At 38.9% G+C, this 27,093-nt stretch overlaps 1 protein-coding gene across 6 annotated transcripts in view; it reads right to left on the reverse strand.

The window, feature by feature from the left end:
• The window catches only part of PARG (poly(ADP-ribose) glycohydrolase), a 126,400-nt gene that overhangs the window by 12,836 nt on the left and 86,471 nt on the right, over positions 1-27,093 (reverse strand). For all 6 annotated transcript variants that reach the window (XM_084633595.1, XM_084633594.1, XM_084633592.1 and 3 more), the window contains 5 exons: positions 23,797-23,857; positions 20,193-20,268; positions 14,041-14,188; positions 3,762-3,840; positions 2,815-2,923 (listed from right to left, as the gene is read on the reverse strand). In XM_084633595.1, coding sequence (XP_084489721.1) covers positions 2,815-2,923; positions 3,762-3,840; positions 14,041-14,188; positions 20,193-20,268; positions 23,797-23,857 — 473 coding nt within the window. The remainder of the gene's footprint in view (positions 1-2,814; positions 2,924-3,761; positions 3,841-14,040; positions 14,189-20,192; positions 20,269-23,796; positions 23,858-27,093) is intronic.

Here is a 27,093-nt window from a genome sequence, read left to right on the forward strand (position 1 = left end):
AATTAAAAAGAGCAAGTTGCATCTTGATAATTAATCTATAAAGTATCACCAGGGATAGAATATTATTAACTAGCACTATTCTCAAGGGAATCATGATGATAATACAGTAGCCCTGTGGACTATCTTACTATTACATTTCTTACATTGTGTATTTGCAAATCTTAATATTGAAATCAGGCACAATGGATGCCTTAGAATTGTAAACAGCTGATCTCGGACAACATTCATCAGTTTTTTTTAGGGATGGGTTAAACCAGGTATACAGCCAGTTATAAAACCAAAGAATTATAGTTATCTTAACTTTGATTAAAAAATAATATATTTGCTTCATAGTTTGTGGCTAATAAGCAGAAAAAGAACCTAATCAGCAAATAAAGGAAGCCTATGAGAATAATTAGTAGTAGTAGTTATAGTGTAGGACGGATGCATGGTTAAAAAAAACTAATAAAAAGCTGCAGTAGCAAGACAAAGGAAAACCGTCTTAAAACCTTTTCTCTTCAAAAGAAACAAGCACAAACCTTCCCACTGTTCTGCTGGTAAACAAGGAGATGGGAGTGGACAAGAAAGGAAGGATAAAAGCAAGGATAAATTGCTTCAAACTGGGTTTTTGCTACAGCTAGCAAGTTAGCTGATGGGTATAAAGAGAGCCATGAATCTGAACGTTCTTTGTTAGACCCTACCTGATTATTCTGGAGCACACCAGGATGAGACTGTTTTCCGTGGGTCTGACCTGTTTTTTAAATATACTGATCACATGCTTATGAATAATTTGTTACTGTATTGGGTGTAGTGACTGGTTATCTTTGGGCTGTTAGGCATGTTTTGAGCAATTGTATAAATACCATTTGTCCTTTGGACTTAATAAAGAAATTTATGGTTGAATTAGTGTTTGGTGATCTCCCATATTAATATTAATAATTTCAAATAATATTAATAATTCCAACACCACGAGTAGGTGTCACTCCCAACAAACTACCTCTTGGGAAAGCTGAGTGACAACTAACATCTGGTCCCATTGAGATAAGTGCAGCTTAAAAAGGAGTAAAATACCAACTTATAAAATAGGATCCTTTTAAAAAATAAAACCACTCTATTAAATATCTCTCTCAATTATTTCCTAATGCTTAATAACAGAATAGAAGTATAACAGAACTACAGGAGTCAATGGATACCGATCCCTATCCTATCATGGGGTGCCATTCTTGTATAAACAGGTATTTGATGGCCTAAATAAATAAATGGTCTAACTAATTAAATCATAATATATTTTAGATAAGAAAAAATTTATTGTTTGTTTCCACACCGCACAAAAAATTAACTCTCTTGGTTTAGATAAACTGACTGAAAACCAGTGTAGACAAATACACTAGCAATATGTTGTCTTCAGAAGGCATGGTGATTTCTAGTATGATTTAGTATAAAATTCCCCCTTATATTTAAGTTTACCTTACTTAATGGAATGTAAAATCTATTTCACTCAGCAGTTGGCTTAGCATTTTCCTCAGATATGATTAACCTGTTCACATTGAACTACCGCTGCCTAACAGGAGTTGTAAACAGAAGAAAATACATACATTTATCCTAATATATGAAAGGATTTGCATCTATCAATATGATTGATAAGTTTAGTCTGATCTCAAATGCATTGGGGTGGGCGATTTAGTTTTCCAATTAAACTGTCACTGAAGTTTACTAAATTAATTTACTGTCTTTTTCAGGGCTTATTTCATTACCATCAGTGATGGAATGATGTGATGTATGCGACTTTATACAGGAAACACAGGTTTTTAAACTAAAACTAGTCTTGATCGGTGTACATCATTTTTGGAAAAATAACCTTAGAAGTGGTATTTCCTTTTCAGTAGGAAGATTAATGAAAAGCTTGCCTATACTTGCTTGAATTTATTTACATATCTATAGTAGGACCTGATCCTGAAAGGTGCTGAATGCTTCAATTCCCACTGATGTAAAATGGAAACTGAGGTTTCCCAGTACCTTTCACAGTTGGGCCTATATAGTACATATGTACACCTGCAAAAGATTAATTACAGGGCATAGAAATTAATGAAAAACCTGCCTTGTTTAGTTTAAAAAAAAGAGTTGCAACTAAAGATACCTGTAGCTGGAAAGGTATACCAAGAATGTACAGTATCATCAGAATTCAATGTTTACATGGTTTCTAGATGGGGCTAGGATCTGATCCATAATAAAGCAAGAGAATTCCCTCTCCAGTGTCTGAGTGAAAATAGAAACTTAAATTGGATACTCATTTGGAGGAGAAAGAATTAGTCCAGAATTTGGTCATAAATTAGAAACTGTGGGCAGGGGGAGGGGGAGAAGAGAAGGTTAACAATATCAGTATTGTTAACTGTCACTCTATAGAAATATGAGGTACTATACTTTTTTTTGTTTGTTTGTTTGTTTCTTTAAAATCATAGGGTAGGCTAGATTCATTACAGCTAACCAGTCAAACACAAACTGCAGGAAATATTGGTAGTGGTAACTTTTTAGTTCTGGGCTTAGAACCTTTGAAAAACATTATTGGGAAGATTTAGACAGACCTATTAGTTTCCATTTAGAAAATTAAAAAATGTATGCCAAGTCAGAAACCATTTACTAACAAGTATTCTATCTGGCATGCTTAGACTTTAATCTTACTATTGCAAAATATGAAGGATACCTATTATGAAAAGGTACTGCAATTAAACAAGATGTCCCCTTCAAAGGAGTTGCCGATCCTGCAAGAACTATGGGAAAGCATAACTCCAACATTAATGAAATGGCTGTAAATAATGGGCCTTAGAAGTTACTGGCCTTGTTGAGTTCTCTTCTAATTTTCTCAGGAACAAACTGATCAAGGAAACGTCTGAAGTGAAATGCATCAATAGCAACAATTTCAGTGCAGCGCCTCTGCCATTCATCCCTGCATTGGGAAAAGGAGGACAGCAAAATTTTGTGTAGTCAATAATATAGTGTCTAGAAACAATTCCAAAAATTGAAGTGTGACTCAAAGCTTCATTACTCATTCAGCAGGTTAACACTTTCAGTAGGCTAAGCTACAATTCTGAAACACAAACTTGGCAGAGATAATAGCACCACCTTACCTCACAGTGATGTGAAAATACATTCATTAGGTCTGTGAAGCACTGATATCATGGTGATGAAGGCCATGAAAAAGCCCTTTCAATGTGTTACAGATATTTTTGTACTGAAGACTCATAACTACACCATAGAAGTTATGAGAAAGTAAAATGGAGTCATAGGTAGCTGTGGCTTTTGGCACCGAACAAGGTAATGCTCAGCAGTGAAACAGTAAATGCTGATAAACTGTCATCAGATTTCAGAGTTAGCACCCTTTCTGAATAGATGCAATTTATGCCTCTCAGAACTGCTGTTGCAAGCTGTCCAGTCTAAGGAAGACAATACTGTTACAGTTTGCACTTGGTTCCTCTTTGAAAGGTTTTCTTTGGAACCATAACGACTTTAAATTAATGAATTAGTTTATTACCCTAAACTATCCTGTTGCAAAGAACAGATTCTGCAGTAAATTGCCCTGCCATAGAATATATGCGCCTTATCTATAACAAAGCACCTACATGCTTTCTAGCAGTTTTAAAAAACCCAACTGTAAAAAAGAAGCTAAAAAGTGCCCAAGAGCCGTAGTTCAACATTCATGATTGTTTCCTTACTCTTTTTTCAGGAATAAAGGCTAAACTTTAATTGTAAAAATTATCTCAGCTACTCAACAGTGAATGTATTACCTTGGGGTATCATCTTCATGGCTTCTTGCCCATCGGTATGTTTCTGCATAGCCTGTATATTCACTGTATTGCTCAGTACCTGAAATAAATCATTTGCCATTTGTCAATTTGCAGATGTTTCTCTTCTTAATACATCGCCTCCCTCCAAGGAGTCTTCACTCCTCTGAATATATGTGCAACTTATGTTAATACTAATGGGAGCTACATATGAACATTACGAGGCAAACTGAACCCTATGTAATCAATATGAGTCTCTTTTCCTCATAGTGTAGTAAGTAAGGTAGTAAGTAGTACTAGGGTAGTACTTACATAGGGTAGTAAGTGTCCAACACAGGCAATCAAAACTGCAGGTCTCTTTTACCTGTGTCCACAACTCCTAACATACATTTAACTACCTGCTGTTCTCACCCTCCCTAGTCCACAGTGAAATTCACCAGGAAAGACACTGGGCTGACAGCTAAGGATGCAGAGCTTGTGAGTAGCAAGTTAATTTTTGCTGTGGGGGAGGGAGGAGAGGACGACGATGAGGAGGACAGGGAAGAATGGAAGGACACGAGTTAATCCAACACAGAATTTTTCCAACAAACTATTTTTCCTTCAAGTTTTCACTGATAAACGTCTATTTAACAAAGAAATCAGATGCCTTACCGACCGGGGTTTTTTGTTTGAGACACAAGAAAATTAGTTCTTTCATATGAGCAAAAATATTTTCCTGAATTTTAATAATCTGACAATGATTTCTAATCTATATTGTTCAAAGATCAGAAATTTCATGCGAAACATTTCTTAGGAAGGGTTAAGTTATTAACCCTAGGAGTTCCTCTTTCAACTGGCAATTCAGTTAGGACATTTTTGAAATACCAGGAGTCAGCAAAGTGAGGGAAAAGGAGGAAGAAAATCATAATATGGCAAGTTCTTTTTTATATATATTAAACCTTTATTTTTATATATATTAAACCATATATATATATATAGATAGATAGATAGTTAGATATGACAAGGTTTAACATATTAGAACCCATTAATACATAGTTCAACTCCTTAACATGACATGAATTATTAATTCATTTGGACCAGGAGCTAAATGGGCAGTAGGTTCGCAGGTACATAGACACTGAAACAAGTTGACTCGCATACATATTACAATGACAATAAAATACTCCGCTATTCAGAATATAATTACACTGTATTAACCACCATTCACTGAAAGATTGGAATGATACACCTAATGAAGGAAACACAATAAGAGGAGGAAAATGCGATCTCAGAGAGTAGTACATTTTCACAGGGCAATATAAATTTCTCTGAAAGAAAGTCTAGAGAATACATGAAGGTGTAAAAGACTGTGTGCCAGGAGTGGTGCAGAGCTGCATCACCCCAACAGGAGCCTTGGGCACCCAGACTGCACACCTTAAAATCAATACATCTGGTCTAGGGCTGTCTTGCACTGGATGTTTGTCACCTTGGACCTCAGAGACCCGTGACTGCTTCTTCCGCTATACCCTTACCTCCACTTGCTCGTCTTCACTAGCAACATTAAAGTGGTGCTGTGGCAGCACTTTCACGTGGCTTGTGTAGTCGCGGCATAGCACTGGGAGAGAGCTCTCCCAGCACTATAAAAAACCCACCTCCATGGGGGCCTGGCTCCCAGCGCTGGGGCACTGTCTACACTGGCACTTTACAGCGCTGAAACTTGCAGCACTCAGGGGGGTGTTTTTTTCACACTCCTGAGTAAGAAAGTTGCAGCCCTGTAAAGTGCCAGTGTAGACAAGCCCTGAAGGTCATCAACTGGCAATTCATCTATGGATTGCTAACTGAGTGTATAATCTGTGTCCCCACAGCTCCAATCAAAAGTCTGACTGCCCCAGATCATGTTCCCCTTCACTTACATCTAAGACTGAAACCTAACTTAACAAATTAGAGTTGTTCGTTCAAATTTTCTCACCACAGCTGTTCTTCACGCATGGGTTGCTACTACTGAGCCAGGATCCAACACAAACCAAGTTATTTGAGCTCTCTGACTCTTCGGGTAAAGGATGCCAAAATGGCGCTCTCTCTCTCCTTGTACCAAAATTCAATGACCTTGCTTCAGGAGGCAGGAAGGTTTCCTGGAGCTGCAGCTTCCATCCTGCACTGTATGTGTTAAGTGGACATCCCTCACACTGGGTTTGCCGGATGGCTTTATCTACCTTGCACATAAAGGTAATTTCATTGTCTCTTCGTGCTGAGTTTATTTTGGAGACACATTTATGGAGGCAGAACCACATTCCTTTGTCTAGGACAGGGTGATTTAAGCTCTGCCTGCCAAACACCCTTTAAGAACATATTTCCAGCACATATTTATAATTTTTCATCTATCACCTGTACTTTCACAACACAATAATATTAATGACCAGCATATTACCAGTTCATATATGATACCTTACATCACACCTTTTAGATACAGATTATGACAACAATGAGTTGGGGTACACTGAGCTGGTCCGGCCAGCGAAGGCTCACTTCTACATACCAGGAAGCCCTTCGCCCTCTGGTATTGGAATGCTATTAGGATCACAATTGAACGATTTTTTCCACAACAAGCCTTTGTCATTCAGCGCACAGGATGGATGGTGCTCAATTAACGAGCAGCTATTCAATATTTTGTTTTCTCCTCAATGTGTGACCCTCCACCTCATTTACTCCATAGAACTGAAACCCTGCTCTAAAGACAGAATTATAAATGTCCTCATAGGCTTTGCTATGGTACTCATCACTATAGTATCCGAGTGTTCTAGAAACATCACTTTATTTTCACAACATGCCTATGAAGTGAGGGGTGATACTATCCCCATTTTACAGATGAGGAGCTGAGGCACCGAGAGATTCAGGTCAAAAATAGCTACTAATTTTGGATAGATCCCTGATTTGAAATGCCTAGAATCTGATTTTTCAGAGTACTTAGTATTACACAGGGCTTATGTTCAAACCACATCTCCCATTGACCAAAGTTGCAGCTGTGACCGCTCAGCAATTCTGCAAAGCAGGCCCAGGGTCTCAAGATGGACACTCAGAAAATGAGGAACACACAATCAGTGACCACCTCTGAAAAGTCTGATTTAACTGACTTGCTTGGTATCACAGAGGAACTCTAAGGCCAGGTCTACACTCAAAAGTTAAGTCGATCCAGCTTTGTCACTCAGGGGTGTGAATAATCCACACCCTTGAGCAACATAGTTAATCCAATCTAGTCCCCAGAGTAGATAGTGATAGGCTGACAGAAGAATTCTTCCACTGACCTAGCTATTGACTCTCGGGGAGGTGGATTACCGAGGCTGATGGGAGAATCCCTCCCGTCGCTGTAGTGAGTGTCTACGCTGAAACACTATAGCAGCACAGCTGCAGCTTCTCTGCTGTAGAGTCTCAAGTGTAGCCAAGCCCTGTGGCAGAGGCAGGGATAGAATCTACTTGTCCAGGGCAGCTTTCAACAGCCTTAACCATGAGACCCTCTTTTTTCTCCCTGAAATCCTCTGCCTCATTACTACACACCTTTCAACTTCTGCAACAAACAAGGCAGGGGTCCTCCAGACAACAGCATCCTTCATGACACAACATTTATTCACCCCCCCAGTTCCTGTGCACTGGATTTCCCCCAAGCTTGACCCTTTCTGTCCAACTCTAGTTCTATCTCTTTCCCATCCCTGGCTCCTTGTCCAAGTCCCACTATCCTATTCTACCCAGTTCCTATTCCTCAGGCTTCTCACAGTCCCAGTCTCCTTGCCCAGCCACTACTAGTCTTCCCCTCTAGGATCCTTTTTCAAGTCCCAATCTCTTCTCCCCATGACTCCCAAGCATTCCCCCTTCCCACATCCTGTCCCAGTCCCTCCACCACCCCAACTCCTTGTCCCCAGTCTCCTTGTCCAGTCAGTACCAGTTCCCCCTCTCTTTGGCTCCTCGTCTGATCCATCTTCCTTTACCCGCTAGCTCCTAATCCCAGTCTCCTCATCCAATCTCTGTTTCCTTTCCCCATCCACTCCCTGGCTTCTTGTCTCCCAGTTCCTTTGCCCAGTCAGTCACAGTCCTCCCACACATCCATGCATTTTGTTAGATCTGCCTCTGCTCCCCCCTTCTACACCTGCTGAGAGTGTAATTAAACTGTGTTTTGCCAAGGCCTCTGAAATCAGGGTACGGTTTCATAAGCCAAGGAAAAAGAGGGTACGTGAAGTCCCCCAGAATAATGGTGGGGACAGTAACCCCGTTTATGACAATGTCATTTGATGAAAACAGTGTCCCAGACTGTCCATCAACAGAGACTCCCAATTGGTGAAAAACTCAGGCATCATGAACGTTTCCAGTGCACCCATGTTGATATTCATAAATCGACCTCTGTGGTCCACTAGTGCCTGCATAACAATGGAATAGTCCCCTTTCTGGTTTATGTACCGATGTGCTCCTTCATGAGGACAAACAATGGGAACATGAGTTCCATCAATGGCCTCAGCGCAGTTAGGAAACCCAATAGTCTCAAAGCTAGCAATTACCTAAGGAATATCTTTAACGCCTGCCACCTTGAGGTAAAACACATGCCTCATTGCCTCAGAAACCACCGCCACCACTTTACCCACAGTCAACTTTCCAACACCAAAATGGTTGGTAACAGACCTATAACAGTCTGGGGTAGCCAGCTTCCAGACAGCTATAGTGACCCGCTTCTGGACTGGCCAGGGTGACCTCATTCATCTCTCTTTATGCTGGAGGGTTGGGGCAAGCCTCTCACAAATCTCCAAGAATGTTGCTTTCTTCACGTGAAAGTTCTGGACCCACTGCTGGTCACCCCAGGTCTGTATGACAACGTGATCCCAACAGTCTGTGCTTATGGCCCTGCGCTAGAAGCGGCAGTCTACTTAGGGGGCATCAGCAGCTATGCCAAGTGTATTGAGCAGCATAAGGGAGTACGAGTCTGCCATGCCAGGGTACTCCCCCCTCCTCCATCATGGAATCAATCAGGTACCTTTGGTGGGTCAGAAAATGCTCTCCACAAGTGTCTCATGGAAGCTTTGCCCATTTCCTGACATGAGTGAAAGCGCAAGCAAGAGAAGTTCTTCAAAAGGCACCTCCCCAATGTTACTGGCTCTTAAGCTGAGCGCGCACAGACCAAAATCACTCCTCGGCTGGCTGTGTCGGCAGGCTGGGTCAAACATTCTGTAACATGCAGGGTGGGCAGTAAAGTTTTCCCATAGCGCATCACGGTGAAAGGGCTAGAGAGGCCACAATTCCGGAGGATGCTAGGGACTCCGGGATAAGTTTGGTTTGACTCAGGTGTGTGTACTGTAGTGTGGAAGCCAGAGTTCCAGGTTCAAGCCTGGGATAGAAAGTCTTAAGTCAGGTTTAAGAATTAGTGTAGACGCTCAGGCCCAGGAGTTTCTCCCACAGGTCAGCTGACTCAAGTCCTATTAACCCTAGGCTTACACTGAAGTATAGACATATCTTAAGAGTATGATTACCATTAAAAATGCTAAGAGTCACAAACGCAAGTGAATCTGGCACAGACAGTGCATTCAGTCATTCATATACACACAAATGCACACAGAAAAGATATAGCTGTGTACAGTTTATAAAGTATTAAATACAAAAGACAAACCTTATTTTGAAACATACAGCCTATCAGCTTTCAATACAGGCTGTTCTTGACTTGCTTAAAATTCATATTTATTGATATGCCTGGGGAAAATGTCTGTGCAAACAACAAGAAAAGCAAATAAGAGCTGACAGCTCTCTATCAGGACAGCCTTGGAAACCTTCAACTTTGAGAAGAAAACGTTCCCTTCGGGTATAGCAGTTAGAAGGAAAGCACTGGGTTATCAGGAAGGAGAAACTATACCATATCATGATAGTTTAATGAGTGTAGAAGTATTAGTTTTGTTTTTTAAAGGGTCATTTTCATTTGCTTTTTATGAAAATGCAACTTCTGATGACCAAACTATGAAGAGATGAATTAATCCTCAAGAGGCTCACAGAAATCACACACAATTTAAACTCATGTCCCAGAAACCCACATTAAAGAAAACCATTGATTTTCATAAATGAAACTCTGGAAAGATACCAGATAAAAATTATTACTTGACAGGCAGCAGTCTTGCCTGTGACTCACAGGCTTACAAGCTGAGGCTGGAAAAAGAATCAGCTCTGCAAACATTTCTGGAGAATTTCAGAGGCTCCTTTATCTTCTGCCCTATTTTTTGGGATAAATTGATTAGCATTTCCAACATCTGAATTAAAATGAAAGTATACACAGTAGCATACTGCAGAACACTAGGGAAAACAACCAAGTAGAGAAATGTAGGAGGATAATTTGCCATTTACAAAGCAGAAAACAACAAAGAAAATGAGAGCAAAGAAAGAAACAAAACATATAGGTGGAGTGCCAAGGTTTAGAGGACAAGCTGCAAAATAAGATGAGGGTAGTGCTTATAAAAGGAGAAAAAACAAATACAATAAAGTAGCATAGAATATATTTTCTTTAGCACTTCTGTGAATGACAGAAGTCGAGGAAAACTATGTTTGTCATATGCTAGAGCCTCTAAAAAGAATTGTGTATGTTACTAGAAACAAGGTAAGGACTCCGGATCTTACTATGCTTAAGATCTACCATTGTAAATTAAATTACTTAGCTATAGGGGAGGAGGAAAAGGGCACTGCCCCACCTATTTTTCCTATAGTGTCTGCATGGAAGAAGATAGAACATCATACCCTCTGAGGGAGGAAGGTTAGTACCACTGGTATCCAGTGAAGTAGCAGAATAAGCAGCCTGTTTTTACTTTGGTTGAACATACTTGGTCTGAAATGGTAAAAAGGCTGAATTTAGCGTATCAGGATTTGTTCACAACCTGAGTAGAAACCACAGTCAGCGGCAATCGTGATATATAATGTAAACAAGAAAATACAGTAGGAATATATCACTGGAATTCCCTCTAACATTTCTGTAGGCAGACAATTCTCTGTGTGTTGAACTACTTTGTTTGCATGACCAGTTTCATATTCATTACAGTGATGATCTCAACCAGATGCTGCACAATCAGAACAAATTTAATTTCTTTCCAATTTCTCAGACTCTTCTGCAAATTTGAGTAGCACAGTTACATCCATTAGGCCACTGCATCAAGATGCATCACAGAAAGAATGTAATTTATCAGGAAGATAGTGGCATACAGTGCAGACATGCCTAAGAACCAAGATGGAAGAAAGCCAGAGATCAAATAAGAATGATGAAATGGCCATTTCCATTAAGAGAGCAGAACATCACATCACAGATATTAATTAGAAGGCACTATAATAAAGTAAAGTGGATTGAAAAAAAAATTGGGAGAATACTGGCTGAATGAAAATGTCACACTTGTTTGACCCTAGCAACAAATGCTTGCATTTTTGAAGGTGAATGGCTAGCTGCCTCAAAATCTTTGTTTACTGTATCCAGAGATATAGACTTCTCTTGGGATGACTCCTCCTTTACAATCTCTTTTAGTAATCTTACCCTGGAAGAGCTTTAACCCTTTCCAGAGGAGAAGTAATTCAGTGCTTTAATCTTGTTAGGGCCTTTGATTTCTTTCAAGATTCTTCTAGATTCTTTCAAGGCATTTGATTGAGAACCTGAAACTCATATCACCTTACAGCAAATGTGTTATGGCACATGAACTATATTCCTGAAGATATTTGCCTATTGATACAACTATATATAAGATAATCACATTTAAAATGAGACCCTGAAAAATGGACATTGTACTAAACTATCTTTTGTATGAGTACATTCTTTCATTAAGTATTCTTTCAGAGGGTTTTATCACATATGTGTTTAAATGTATTTATAAACCTATAAACATTTTATCATCACTGTTTAACCTCTGGTCTGAATTAAAATTAAAGGGAATCTGGGTTCCATTAAAATGTAGACCCCTCACACCAACTTTAATTTCAAAGAGATTCTTCCTTCCTTCCCCATCTCCAGATCCCCCCCAGACTCATCTTCTACTCCTGAACTCTCAGTCTACCATTCCAGTGATACAGTTCACCCAAGCCGTCAGTTGAGCACATCATTATTTCGGGAAACACTACATAGCTCAAAGCCACAGCTCAGCCTCCCTTCAACTCTGTGGGGCTCAGAAGCCTGATTTAATCCATCCTGGTTTGGTGCTAGAAACTGTATTAACATGAGTAACAGTAAATTCCAAATTCTAAAAGGTGTAACAGATTGCACATTTCTGTAAACAGTCTCAAAACAACATATTCCAGGCACTGTGCAGACCCTGAGCATATTCTGTCTAAATAACTTGCAAAATCAACAGTCTGAGAGGGACTTCTTGGATTGCCTTGTCTTGCTCTGATCTTTGTGTTGATTGATTTTTTTCCTTTTATGGTGACTATAAACCAGTTTCTTTCTTCAGACTGAGTTTTCAATCTCCCACTTTTATCAGGTTAAATGTAGCTGATTCCAGGAAGGATTTGGAAAACTGTTTTTTGACGAAATAGAAGTATCTGCTAATGGTGACTGATTGTGGCTTTTACTTACTGACTCTTCTTTGCAGTGCTCTTTAGTTAAATCTTAAAAATAGCCGTGGAGACTGTTTAGGAGTCTCCAGAGACCTGTGTGTAATAAATGAGTTTTATTTCTCTTGTCAGCCTGCTGTTGGCCACTTTTTTACTAGCTCATTCACAAAAATATTCTATGCTGTATATTGGCCTTTTTCTCTGGAAATGGACAATTTGTTTTTTGTTTTTGTTTTTTTAAAAAACACATGCACTGTTGTACCATTTTTAAACTTCAACTTGATATATAAACCTAACTGAAATATTTTCAAATCCACTTTCAAACTTAAAAAAAAAATTCAAAACATTGAAAAGTATTAGTTCATTTTGTTTCTACTGTTCTTTGTCTCATACAGTGACAGATGAAGAAATATGAGATTAAGCCACAGAAAAAGAAATAGTAGTAGGGAAAATATTGCAGGTTGTAAATAGCTTGGTCTTTCCTAACAGTAATAATAAAACTCCATTATATTTATTCCATGTCTAAGGCCTGGTCCACCTCCCTGTGAAGTCAATGGGAGCTGTTCCACAGACTTCAGTAAGACCTGAGACCCTATATTAATAATTTAAGTATAAATATTCTCCTTTTATCTCTGATCTCTTGGCCAATTCAAATTTGGGAAACTATATTCCTGTAGGGTTTTAGATCTATTTATGTATTCATATTGTGTTCTTCGCAGGTATATTTAATCCAGAAAAACACAGTTAACTCTTAAAGTCCTTTCTTAAATTGTTGCATACATTGCTGTGTGCTACTAAAACACCTCTGCAAACATTGAAACAGCTGTAATTTTCCAGCCCAGCTGTAACAGCACTTCAAACAGATGTAGTGAGTGGAGTGTTTTTAAAGACGGTGAAGTGCTTTGGACTCCCTTCAGGATGAATGTCACAATTTCACTAAAAATATAAAGGCTTAATATGCAAAACACACAAGTTGTTAACAATCTGCATATCAGTTAATCCTGTGCATCTCCTAGATATGCTAATAATGCAACCATCCTGATAAGAGCCACTTTCTATTCTTGACCACAATACTAACATAACCAAAAAAGAGACTACCTCCAAAAGAAGCCATGCCAGGTTTTACACTGGGCTCGTGATTTACTAAAATGGAACTTTGTGAGCATAGTAAATATTCTGTACATAACTGTGCAGGGTAGACATCTCCAATACACTTCATAACTACTATCTTCAATATCAAATCTTAGTATTTTAGTTCAAGAAACCCACAATAAACTGAGACATTATGTAGACTGAGTATTAATGTAGGTATTATAGCCAAGTTACAGCAGACCCTAAGTGGAATTTACAATCAGACCATTAGACTCAAAAGAGGTTTGTTTTTTACTATAAAGCCTGTTACTGAGTTATCTGAAGTCAGTGGGATTTTTAGCATAAACTCACAGTGGAACATAATTAGGTCATTAATCTCTTATCACAATAATTGCTCATTTGAGAATGGTCTACAAAGAGAAATATCAACAAACAGCATTGCAGTGAGTGTGAAGACTAGGAGATAGGTGCACAGGACACTTTTTAAATTTGTGATCTAAAAGAAAAACGGCATGAATAAATCAGGGTATGTATATGACTGTTGACAGTGCCTGAACTTCTGTGATGTTGGAGATGTCAACTGAAACCTCCTGGCATCACACTGATTCCATATATAATAGGAAGATAAGTATTTGAAACGTTCCGCACAGAGTTCACAAAGACTAACCTGTGATTATAAGACATTCATTGTGGTCCAGGACTTCAGTGATGAGCCGAGATACTATCAGCTCTGGATTGATTAAAAAACGAATTTCTTCTTGTACCAGTCCTGCACCAGTGACACCACCTCCAACAAAACGATTTGCAAAATCAACCTAGTAGAAAAAATGTCCTAGATGATTACAGAATAGGCAAACATCTTTACATCCTTTCTTTAATAAGGTAAATAAATGCTGTATGAGATTCATCTTTCTGTTCAGCCTTTGTTTTGTTTGCCTACTTGCATTTAGAAATGCAACTAGCAGAACTGACCCCACCTTGCCCTCACTGCATATTAAGTGGTGGGGACCTTTGTCTGGCTTGACAAAGAAGGTGAGTTGCCCCTGTTTAATTGCAAAGGTGGCTTGTCCAGCAGGCTGATAGGAAAGAGGTTGTTGCGTCCTGTCCCCTGGTTAACTTCTCCACCTAAGAAGCAGAAAGCAGTTAGTGGATCATGTGGGGTGGGGGTTTATTATTTGACAAAATGCTCTCAGCCCAAGATCCTTAGAAGGAACACTTTCTTTCCAAACATTTATTGGAGTAAAATATAGTTGTTGTTTCCATTTTTACATCCCTTTACAATTTTCCCATTCTATATTTTATAGGGGTTAGAAAAATTACACATTATTAAACATTTGGCCATCAGCTCCATGTCCTAAACCATTTATAGATTGGTAATGCAACTGTACCAGCAGTTCTCTACCTAGTGAGATTCACTGTGAACTATAGCTGAGGACACCTGAATGGGATGAGACTTTTTGTTCAAAATAGACTGACACACCGTTTAAAATAGATAAGCTTTAAACTCTTGTTTTTTTGTAGGAATAGCATGTATTTCACTTTAAAAAAGCCTCCATCCATAGAGATAAAGGTGGTGAACTAACACCTGTATATTAATCATGAGGTAGACTGTAAAGAAATTAAAAGTGACGGACTGGATAAAATAGAATCTATTTGGGTCAAAAGCACTTCAGGGGAAAAAATTACCAGAGGTTCCTCTAGGTTAGTGCTTGGGGTATGCTATGGACTTCCTAGGATCTGATGTGGATATGGATAGAGACATCTTTAATATTTTTAATGAAATAAATATTACTGGCAATTGTGTGATTATGGGAGACTTTAATTTCCCAGATATAGACTGGAGAACAAGTGCTACTAATAATGGTAGTGTCCAGATTCTCCTGGATGCGACAGCTGACAGATTTTTCCACCAAATAGTCACCAAACAAACAAGAGGTGATGCCATTTTAGATTTAGTATTGGTAAGTAGTAAGGATCTCACAGAAGAACTGGTTGTAAGGGAAAAATTTCATAGGGAGGGGTTGCAGACCAAACTGGATGAGCAAGCATCTCAAACAGGTTACTAAGAGAAAGCAGAAAGCCAAAAGCCAATATGGGATGGATCAGAAAGGAAAGCTACTTTTTGGAGGTCAGAAAGTGTAGGGATAAAGTGAGAATTGCCAAAAGCCTAGCAGAGTTAGACCTTACAAAGGAAATTAAAACCAATAGTAAGGCTCTACAGCGGTATAAATAAAAAGAAAACAAGGAAAGAAGTGGGACCGCTAAGCATTGAGGATGCTCAGGGTTTAACTGATTGCCATATTTGGGGTCGGGAAGGAATTTTCCTCCAGGGCAGATTGGCAGAGGCCCTGTGGGGTTTTCACGTTTCTCTGCAGCGTGAGGCACGAGTCACTTGCTGGAGGATTCTCTGCACCTTGAAGTCTTTAAATCACGAGTTGAAGACTTCAGTAGCTCAGACATAGGTCAGGGGTTTGTTACAGGAGTGGGTGGGTGAGATTCTGTGGCCTGTGTTGTGCGGGAGGTCAGACTAGACGATCATAATGGTCCCTTCCAACCTTAAAGTCTATGAGGATGGGGTGGAGATTAAAGATAATCTAGGCAAAGTCCAACACCTAAACAAACACTTTGCCTCAGTTTTTAATAAGGATAATGAGGAGTTTAGGGGTAGTAGCAGAGTGGCTAATAGAAATGTTGATTTGGAAGAAGAACTTATCACATCTGAGGTAGAAGTCAAACTCGAACAGTTTAATGGGACCAAACAGGAGGGCCCAGATAATCTCCATCCAAGAATATTAAAGGAACTGGCACATGAAATTGCAAGCCCTATTGCAAGGATTTTTAATGAATACCCTACGAATGGAGAATTGGTAATATAGTACCTATTTTTAAGAAAAGGAAAAACAGTGATCCAGGAAACTACAGGCTTGTTAGTTTGACCTCAATTGTGTGCAAGGTCTTGGAACAAATTTTGAAAGAGAAAGCAGTTAAGGACATAGAGATAAACAGTAATTGGGATAAAATACAACATGATTTTACAAAAGGTAGTTTGTGCCAAACCAATCTGATCTCTTTTTTTGAGAAGATAACTGATTTCTTAGACAAAGGAAATGCAGTAGATCTAATCCACTTGGATTTCAGTAAGGCATTTGATACAGTTCCACATGGGAAATTATTAGTTAAATTAGATAAAATGGGGATTAATATGAGAACTGAAAGGTGGATAAGGAACTGGGTTAAAGGGAGACTAGCATGGGTCATACTGAAAGGTGAACTGTCAGGCTGAGAGGGGCTTACTAGTGGAATTCCTCAGGGATCGGTCTTGGGATCAATCTTATTTACATTTTCATTAATGACTTTGGCACAAAAGTGGGAATGACATAATAAAATTTGCAGACAACAAAAAGTTGGGAGGTACTGCTGATATAAGATAAGACTCAGGGAGCTTGACTTGGTTCGCCTAACCAAGAGAAGGCTGAGGGTTGTATGATTGCTCTCTATAAATAAATAGGGTGATAAATACCAGGGAGGCGAAGAGTTATTTAATCCCCAACGTGGACACAAGAACAAATGGATACAAACTGGCAATCAACAAGTTTAGGCTTGAAATTAGATGAAGGTTTCTAACCATCAGAGGAGTGAAGTTCTGGAACAGCCTCCCAAGGGGAGCAGTAGGGGCAAAAAACCTAAGTGGCTTCAAGACTGAGCATGATAAGTTTATGGAAGGGATGGTATGATGAGACTGCCTACAATGACATGTGACCCATCTGCAACTGCCAGGAGCAAATATCCCCGAAGGCCAGAGATGGGACACTAGATGTGGAAGGCTCTGAGTTACTACAGAGAATTCTATCCCAGGTGTCTGGCTGGTTGGTCTTGCCACTATTTGGGGTCAGGAAGGAATTTTCCCCCAGGTCAGATGGGCAGAGACCCTGGGGATTTTTCACCTTCCTCTGCAGGATGGGGCACGGGTCACTTGCAGGTTTAAACTAGAGCAAATGGTGGGTTCTCTGTAATTTGAACTCTTTAAATCATTATTTGAGGACTTCAGTAACTCAGCCACAGGTTATGAGTCTATTACAGGTGTGGGTGGGTGAAGTTCTGTGGCCTGCAGTGTGCAGGTCAGACTGAATGATCATGATGGTCCCTCCTGGCCTTAAAGTCCATGAGTCTACATTATAAACTAGTGACCAGCATACATTTATAGTTTTATTTTTTTTAAAAAAAGGATGCTATTCCATCCTAATCTTTCAAATGCTATTATATTTTTCCACATCTCTCTTAAGATAACTGAATTCATAATAGATAATAAGAGTTGAACCAAAATGAGAGGATGGCAGAATAAATAAACCCCCTTGGACCAGAAACTCGTATGAAGTGTCAAGTCTAAAATGATTTTTAATCTTAGTGGCAAGGCCCTGAAACAACTAGCCAAAATAACAACAAATTCCCACTGAAACTTATGATGAAAATGTTGATAGACACTTAGTGGTTGAGGTGTTGCTAAAAGTAACTGTGGTATGTAAAACTCAAATGAAAATTCTCCAAAATGTTTTGCCAGAGTTCTTAATCCAAGCAGAGGGATTACGTGCTCTGTTAATATCATCATCCCTCAGGGTATATTTGTTTTAGCTGAGTTTAATGTAAATTTATACAACACATAAAAGGCATTATAAAAGTATCAACATAATTTCCTCCTCCCTCCGAGGGTTACAGGATGGGTGGCTAAGGAGAAGAAAGAAAAATTAATATTTCTGTGTAGTTTTTAAGTTTATCATCTCCATGCAGATTCTGGCTGCTTGGATTTAATGAAGCTATGAAGGGCTTCAAGGAGAAGAATTTTCCTCCTGTTAAAATATCAGCAATCTACTTGTGGTCATGCTCTCACTTGAGACATCGGATATGCCATGCTTGGTCACATCATTGGGTCCAGTATCGTGTGTCTGCTTGTGGCTAATATTGGAGCAGCACTAATGCCTACTGGGTATCAACTACAATATTTTAGAGCTGCCTGGAATAACTAGTTAATGTACTATTATTATTGATAATAATAGTATTATGTGTATACCGTGGTAGCAACCAAAGACCCCCAGTGAGGATCAGGGATCAATTGTCCTAGCTGCTGTACAAGCAAAAAGGTAGAACATGGTCCCTCCCTATTCTGAAGGGCCTAACAGTTTAAATTCAAGACAAGACACAAAAAATAGGAGAGAGATGAGGAGAGATAAGGGTAACACTAATAAGTTCATATGGTTACACAGGGACTTTGTAGAGGTATAAATGTTTGGGAACCATTCTGCTGTGCATTTGTTAACCTATCAAACCATTATCTTCTGTGTACTCTTCATATTTGCTGTCCCACAGAAAGAGTAACCCTGGGCACATTCCTTTTTATATTTATATGTTTCATCTCCGCACTTCTACTTTGCATTACTGGTTCCTGTTTAATATTTATATACATATATATATATATATATATATATATACACACACACACACACACACACAAGATTTTATATGTATTAAACAATGTGTACACACACACACACACACGCTGGCTATCAGCCAGGATGGGCAGGGATGGTGTCCCTAACTTCTGTTTGCCACAAGCTGGGAACGGGCGAAAGGGATGGATCACTTGATGATTACCTGTTCTGTTCATTCCCCCTGAGGCACCTGGCACTGGCCACTGTCGGAAGACAGGATACTGGGCTAGATGGACCTTTGGTCTGACCCAATATGGCCGTTCTTATGTTCTTACACAATTTTCATAATGCTCTCAGACAACCCATATAATGATGTAAGCCCCCTTCTTCCTGGTTGGCCATTGGGGCCCGGAAGGTTTCCTAAACTCTGCAGGAATGGATCACTGCAGGTGTAAGGTGTGAATTGGCATGGAACAGCTGACATCCCTGGAGCCTCTGAGGTGATAAAGGCACCACCTCCCTAGCACTGCTCCACAGGAGGCAGGACAGACTTTCCAGACTCCATCTGGCCACTAGTGCTGGTAAACAGGAGATGCTAGGGTCTTTTTAAAGGGTCACTCCCCATGGAAAATTCTGTGGAGGACTCCAAATCACATGGAGCTCCCCCCTTAACAAACACATTCCCAGATGTTATCCAGCAACCTTGTAGTTTCAGCTACAGACTTTATGGATCTATTTCTCCCTCAGGCAAGGACTGTATTTCCCCTTTTCAACTGAGATTGCAAGAACTAAAAGCAACTTCAAATGACAGGATAAGTTCATAAAAGGGATAGAACTCAAAGTTTTATACTAAACTCTAAAAGCTAAACTTGTCACCCCTTCAAACAATACTAAATATTTCTTTATGGAAATGGAGGAGACATTCTCCTTATCAATCGGTTTTAGCTGACGGCTCTCAGACCAAAACAACTGTGCTGGCAGCAGAAAGAGCCTTTTGACTAATGAACTGGTCACCAGATGGGGCACAGCAACAGCTTTTAAAAAATAAACTGAAAACTGTGACATCCTGTCAAGATCATACCCTGGAAACTCCTCTCCTGTCAATCTCCAATCCATGTCTGAACTTATAGACCTGAAGCTGTCCAGGTCTTGTGATTTTCTGTCAAATGGTTTTGGAAACAGGGACACATGTGAAAAAAAAAACTGGGGAATGTTGACACTACTAAGGCTTTCAGAATGGTCAGTTTTGTGGTTTCTTTTATCCGGTATAATGTCACTACTTTAAAAAAAACAAAACAAAAAACAAGGAAGTATATAAATAACTGTGCTAAACTGCCCAGTCATCAATAATGTGCCAAAAGCACAGCATAAAGCCCTATTTTTATTAGGCACTTACCTGTAGCATACCACGTCCATTGCTTTCTATAGTGCCCTCATATGTGACATACAACCTGGTCAGTTTTTTATGAGATCTATAATTTTAAAAATATAAACAGATACAGTGTTACCTTACAGAGAATCAATTAACTACATCACCAAATGTAAAAGTCTCCATTATAAAAATCTGCAAAAAAATAAATGAACAAAATTATGTTTTCAGTTACACTAGTGTAAATCCAAAGTAACTCCATTGACTTCAACGAAAAGCTCTGTTTGCTTTCCAAAGGAATACTCCAGATATACAACTAAGACCAGTATAACTTAGAACAGAATTTGGTACAATGTGACAAAGGTCAGATATAAGTTAGGGAAGTGGGAGGTGAAGAAAATGAATACTTTGCATTTACATCGTACTTTCCATCCAATGATCTCCGCTCCCTATAAACACATCAGTCAATCCTCACTACCACTTGGTGAATTGGGTTTTATTATTCTCATTTTATAGATGGTGAAACAGAAGTTAGGTTTCTTGCCCAAGGCCACAGAACAAGAGAACAGCAGGTGTGGGCCTAGAATTCTGATACTCCTGGATGTGGCTGAGTGTAGGGGCACCATCTGCACCCCTGTTCACAAAGGATTAACTATAGCTTCCCTTTTCTTTTCTGTTACATAGCAACTCAGGCGAAGAACTATATGCAGGAATGCTGGAAAGACAAAAGAGAGGAACGTCTGTTGGAAGGCGGGACTCCACACTCAGGTACTGAGGCTATGAGAGAGCTCACAGCAGCTGCAATAAACAATCTGTGTAGCCGCTCTAAGGTAATGGGAGAGAGCTCATCCATCAGCTTAATTACTCCAGTCTCCGTGAGTGGCGATAGTTAGGTCAGCGGGAGAGCTTCTTCCACAGACATAGCACTGTCCACACCAGCACTTAAATCAGCATAAATTATGTCACTTGGTATGTGTGTGTGCCTAATTCACACCCTAGAGCAACATAATTTATGTCAATTTAAGCTGTAGTGTAGCCATACCCTGAGTGAACCCCACCTTGGGGGATCTTTTTGTTGTTGCTTTATGCTTATGGTAACTTATTTTGATCTATGCTGATAAAGATTTGCTGCTGTTGAAAAATCCTGTTGCACGCTGCCATTTTATTTCTGCTGAACTACACCCTCCAGCCCACAACTACTCTTTGGGTTTTCACAAAATTGGCCTTATTTTGATCAGAATGATCATTTTTGATCATTAATTTCTATCCAGAATTGTAAAATTAAAATAACTTAATTTTATGGGTTGATCACCAGTGTTGTGGACAGAATATTCTAATCTACCATATACTTTCATTAATAATGGTATTCAATCTTTTGACTTACTGCCTTTATTTCCTCCAGAAAGAACAATTACTCCCACACTTTGTAAAGAAGAAAGTCACTGACATATTTAACAATAATACAGTTGAATTTAAAAAAAAGAAAAAAAAAAGAAAAAGAAAAAGAGGTTTAAATTAAGCTGCATTAGTTACAATCATCTATTAATAGATTTACAGGGGACATAAATCTGCCCTCTACTTGAGCAGGATATTAAGAAACAGAATATTCTGTGTGAGAAGCTAGTACATAGACTGAATTACATTCATATCAGTGATGGCTTAGATTCCTCACTTCAGCAAACAAGAAATAAAATGATGTTTCACCTTTCTGTTTAAAAAGAAAAAAACATTTGCCACTCAGCTCCCATTGAGGTTAAAGTGAAACATATCTATATCCTCAATCACCCATTTAAAAACCTTTAATAGCATACAATTACATATTTCCTACCCCTAAACAGTAGTTACACAGATAGAGCAAAGAAGCACTATGTTAATATGACAAAATCATCTGACAGAAGATTTGGTCAGATTTTGAAAAATAATTTTGGGTCAGATCCTCATTTGAGTACACTGGCAAAGCATCAGGGAAGTCAATGGAGGTAAACTGATTTACACCAGCTGAAGATCTGGCCCTTGACATATACAATTGTAAGGGTGTGCAGTTTCCTGGAAGACTAGGGGAACCATGTGTACTCTGTTATTACTAAAGATGCATGAATGTATGTACTCCGAGACTTACAGTAATAGATTTTAAAAAAATGTTTTGGACCCCAAAATGAGAGCATCTTTTCTGCTCAGCACATATATATACCTGTTTACTTCTGCAATTCAGGGGTTAATATGACGTTCTGAATTGATTCATCGTTTTAAAATGGTGGCTTAATTCTCCTCTGCCATACCTCAAAGTCTCTCTCAGTAATCACTGCATATTTACCCTGAAACCAGAGCAAGCTGAGTGCTTTTTCCTTACAATTCACTGTGCCACCATCACCTCAAGAAATCAATCTCTTTGAAAGAGAGAGCACAAAATTACTCAAGCAGTGAGTGCCAAGGGAATGCAATGTCAGCTCCTACACTGAGTAACTACTTTCAATAGGATTACCTTCTAAAATAACTTTTGTTTTATACCCTTTAGGGCCTGGGCATCCATTTATCATGTACTAACTATAGTATATTTGAGAACTGGTAAAACTAACAAGAAATCCATGACATGCTATTTGCAAGATATAGTATCAGACCTTTCATTCTACTATGTGCCTAACAAGGGTACATTTTTTAGATTATAGTTAATATGCATTGTATAGCAAGTAAATCAAAAGTGAATGTACACACTAGTTATTTTAGCACATTTTAGGGGTAGTAACTATTGTAACTACTACAGTTATAAGAGTTTCTTTTTTAATAAACACCTATTATTAAAGTAAGTCTAAAAAAGAAAGAGCATGGAATAGCCAGTAAGTCTACACCGTGCTACTTACAGTTTTCGATACAAATTTAACATATGTTATATCTTAACTAGTATTTATAGCTATAATCCTAAATTTGCAGATTTTGATTCTAGGGTTACACATCCAATTTCTTGCCTCTTTTCCCAGCCCCAAAACTCCAACATCCAAAACTCTGCTTAAAACTAAAACTTCACATACCCAGACAAGCAGCCATCATCTTACTTGGACTGTTTGCTGATGACATGGCACTAGCCAATGAAAAAGCTAATAAATCAAAATTTTCATGCTGGTTGTCAGCCACATTGCATTCGAGTTCCTGTCATTGCTGCTTCAGATGAACCATTACACCCAGGCTTCCCTCATCCCCACATATATACCTGCAAATTTTCATGGAAATATCACTGTTTAAATGTTCATCTAAATCATGAACAAACAAAATGAAATGAGCTAGCTGAAGCACATAAATATGCTCAAGTTAGAAATTAATTTTACAAAATTTTAGAACTTTTGACTAAATTATCAACTTCTACAGAACACTGAAACAACTCCCCCCCCAAAGAGTAACAACCTCCACCACCAAATTGCTTTTGCATCAGTTCAGCTGACTTCCCCCCCCCGCAAACTTGATGAATAAAAATAACAAAGATCCATACAAAATAGTGTCCCTTGTAATGATTAAGAGCCTGACTCAACTCCTAATGAAGTCACTGGGAGCCTATGACTTTACTGGGAGTTGCATAAGGCCCTAAGTCACCAAAATCAAGTAAAACAATTTCTCACACTGAGAGATGTGTTTAACTTACCTTTCCCAGTCTGGAAGGTCTTGAAAACTTTGTCTTGTAAACGTCACTAATCCAGTTGGTTCTATTTTTAAAAAAATAACAAAAAACAATACAACATACATTATCAGCTGTATGTTTCAAGTTTTAAAAGCTTACCACTTAAAATCATTCAGAGACTAAGGCTACAACACATGTGGTTCTTACTCAGGAATATTAAAAACCAATTTAAAATAAAAATGCTAGTTAAAATAAATATTTGTTTCTCCTAAAAGGAAAACTGAAGTTTGATTCCCTCACAGACAGTGCCAGTGTTCAAACTGAAGGAAATGTATGCGATGATCAAACTTTCACCTCCTTGCCCCCACTTCCTTTTACATCTATTTTTCTTTTTATCAGCCAGCAGAAGTAAAGTGGGGGTATGACATATGTCATAAGTTGGGGGTATGATTTATGTCCCTTCCCAATTCGAGTACATGAAAGTGTTTCTTTGCAATACCAGACCAAAGAAGGAAAGCACGTTGTTTCTCAAATATTCCACTTAAGCTGTAAACATCATGAGACTGGCTTGGAAGCTCAGGCGAGAGCAGAATGTGTTGCCATAGACAAAAATCAGACTTCAGATCCTGAGCAGGCTCCAGTCAGTAGGTCATGAAGCATTACATGCAAGTAGTAGGGGAGCATCGTACGTTTTCAGCCAAGAATCTTGGCTGATTAACATGAAGGACTGATGGATTTCAGAGGAAGGAAGTTCATTATCTCTTGAAGCATTTGAGAGAGGAAATAGGAAGATTCCTGGAGGACTCCAGCCCTCAACAGAAAAAAAGATGTGTATAGACGCATATTATAAGAGATTACCTCTATTTATGTGACTTCCTTTTATTTCACTAAAAATATGTTTTAGTTGCAGCAACAAAAAATCAGTTTTTGAATATTTGGAAGAAACTTATTTTATTCAATCTGTTCTTTGTCCAGAAAGCAATTCCATTTTTTCTGTGGAAAAGCATTCTTAGAGTGAGAAACATTAGAAACTATTAGAAACAATGGTGGTATCATCTAAATAAAAAACATAATTTTAAAACTTCTATTCTTTAAGAACTCCTATTTTTTTGGAAAGAATAAAATATTCCTCAGAAAGTGTTAAATATTCCTGTAATACTGTTAGAAATGTTATGAGGGTATAAAGAATTTTATTTAAAAAGGTTAGCTTAATTTTTTAAAGAGAAGGTCTTGTATTAATCAAGTGTTTCCCCACAAGGGTTCTCTTGTATTATGGAGGTGATGTTTCACAAATTAAGCATACATTTTGAGTACTAAGCTTTGGTTTGCATACGCTTCAATGTATTCTGTTACAAGGAACTCAATTACTATTTATAATAAAAGGGCTGGGGAATTAAACATTTAATTTCCACTCATTTCCAGGGCTAAATTACTTCAGTCTTAATTCATTATACGGGGGGGTGGGAGGGGAGAAAATAAAAGGGACAGAGTCTGTTTGAAAGTGCAATGTAAGTTACTAATTCAAGGAAGAACATTTGAGAATCCCATTAAATATTATTTGGAATTATAGTTTAAAAAATTCCAATTCACTGGTTACATAGAACATAATCCCAAATGATTTTAAGTACATAAAGAGGCGGAGCAGCTGTATAACTTAGAAGTAAGAGGTTGCTGTAATTCAGGTTGCATGTAAACATCTTTTCACTAACGTGTGAAAATGTAATAAGGTATACACAAAGTCATATGCCTGGGTCACATTCTACTCTTGACCTTGATGTCAATAGATGTTATTCACAAATGAGACTTTGGTAGGTATATGAAGGACAGGATGTGGCTCTACTAGTTTTCATGGTGGCAGTATCAATCCTCAAGTCAAAAGAATGACTGTCAGATAAAATGAAAAGGAGGACTTGTGGCACCTTAGCGACTAACCAATTTATCTGAGCATCTAAGGGGCCACAAGTCCTCCTTTTCTTTTTGCGAATACAGACTAACACGGCTGTTACTCTGAAACCTGTCGGATAAAATGGGAACCTTTTTTTGGCCCAAGTATGGGAGTAGCTTTTTTTAATGCCATTTTGCACCTGAATACCTCAAAAATGTCTTTTTTTAAAAACAAATGCTTCTGACTTGGTATGAGTTAGTTATGAGGGAAAATTACTATTCTCTACATGTTAGAACAAATGATTTTCTAAAATAAAGTTTAAGAGTAGAAAACATCATGATGTTCATATGGAGTATGCCATCAGAAAATCTAACACCAGACCAAGATATGATACTTCAGATATAATTAAGATACATATTGTATGAATGATTATTAAGGCTCCATGTTTGTCGCAGAAGTCACGGATTCCATGACTTCCTGTGACCTCCGTGACTTCTGTAGCAGCTGGTGTGCTTGAGCAGCTAGCCCTGGGGCCAATTGCTTGGGCGGCCTTGGGGACAGCCACACCGTCCACTGCTGGAGCAGCCCTGGGCAGTGGCTGATGCAGCTGGCCCCGGGGACTACCTGATCAGCAGTCCCGGGGCGGCAGGAGCAGCCACAGCTCAGGGGCTCCTTGCAGTCATCCTAGGACGGCCAGAGATACCATTAGCTGCCTGGGACTCCCCTCCTGCCCCCAGCAGTGGCCGGAGCTGCCACTGGCTGCCCGGGGCTTTCCTCCCCTCACAGCACCCCCCCCACACTAAGATTAAATCAGAGGTATTTATGGTATGAGTCACGGACAGTTACAGGCCGTGATTTTTTTGTTTTTTGCCCTTTACCTGTCCATGACTTTTACTAAAAATACCCGTTATTAAATCTTAGCCTTAATGATTATGCATACAACTAGAGCATCATAGGTACATGTTTATTGCAGTAAGTGCTCAGCCACATACATGTGTTTTTACACGTTTATGTGAATGTGCAACTCCATGACCATGTAAGAAGCTTTAACTTGGTACATTAACTTGAATCTCAGATAGCTTATATAATCTTATTGGACTGTCCAGCTACACACATTCTGAGCATTATCTTGCCAGGCGGCTGAATGCCTTAAAATCCAGTTAAGTTCCATGGGAGTTGAGGGTGCCCAACATCTCGCTGGGTCGCTCATTTAGTGGGTTTATTTTAAACATGGGTCAGCTCTCTTATGAGCTTTTGGGGAAGAAGGGGATAGAAGTGGTTGGGGAAAAAATGAAAAAACCTGCATTATTGCAATATCAGAGCTGAGATTTTGGACACACTTAAGCCAGTAAAGTCAAAGTTACAGTTCCCCGGAAACCATTATTTTGACAGTGAGAGTGTGTATTTATATGCTTCTAACTGCTGCTATGTGCGTG

This window comes from Lepidochelys olivacea (genome assembly GCF_965140295.1).
Source record: "Lepidochelys olivacea isolate rLepOli2 genome assembly, chromosome: 7".
NCBI classification, from domain to species: Eukaryota; Metazoa; Chordata; order Testudines; family Cheloniidae; genus Lepidochelys; species Lepidochelys olivacea.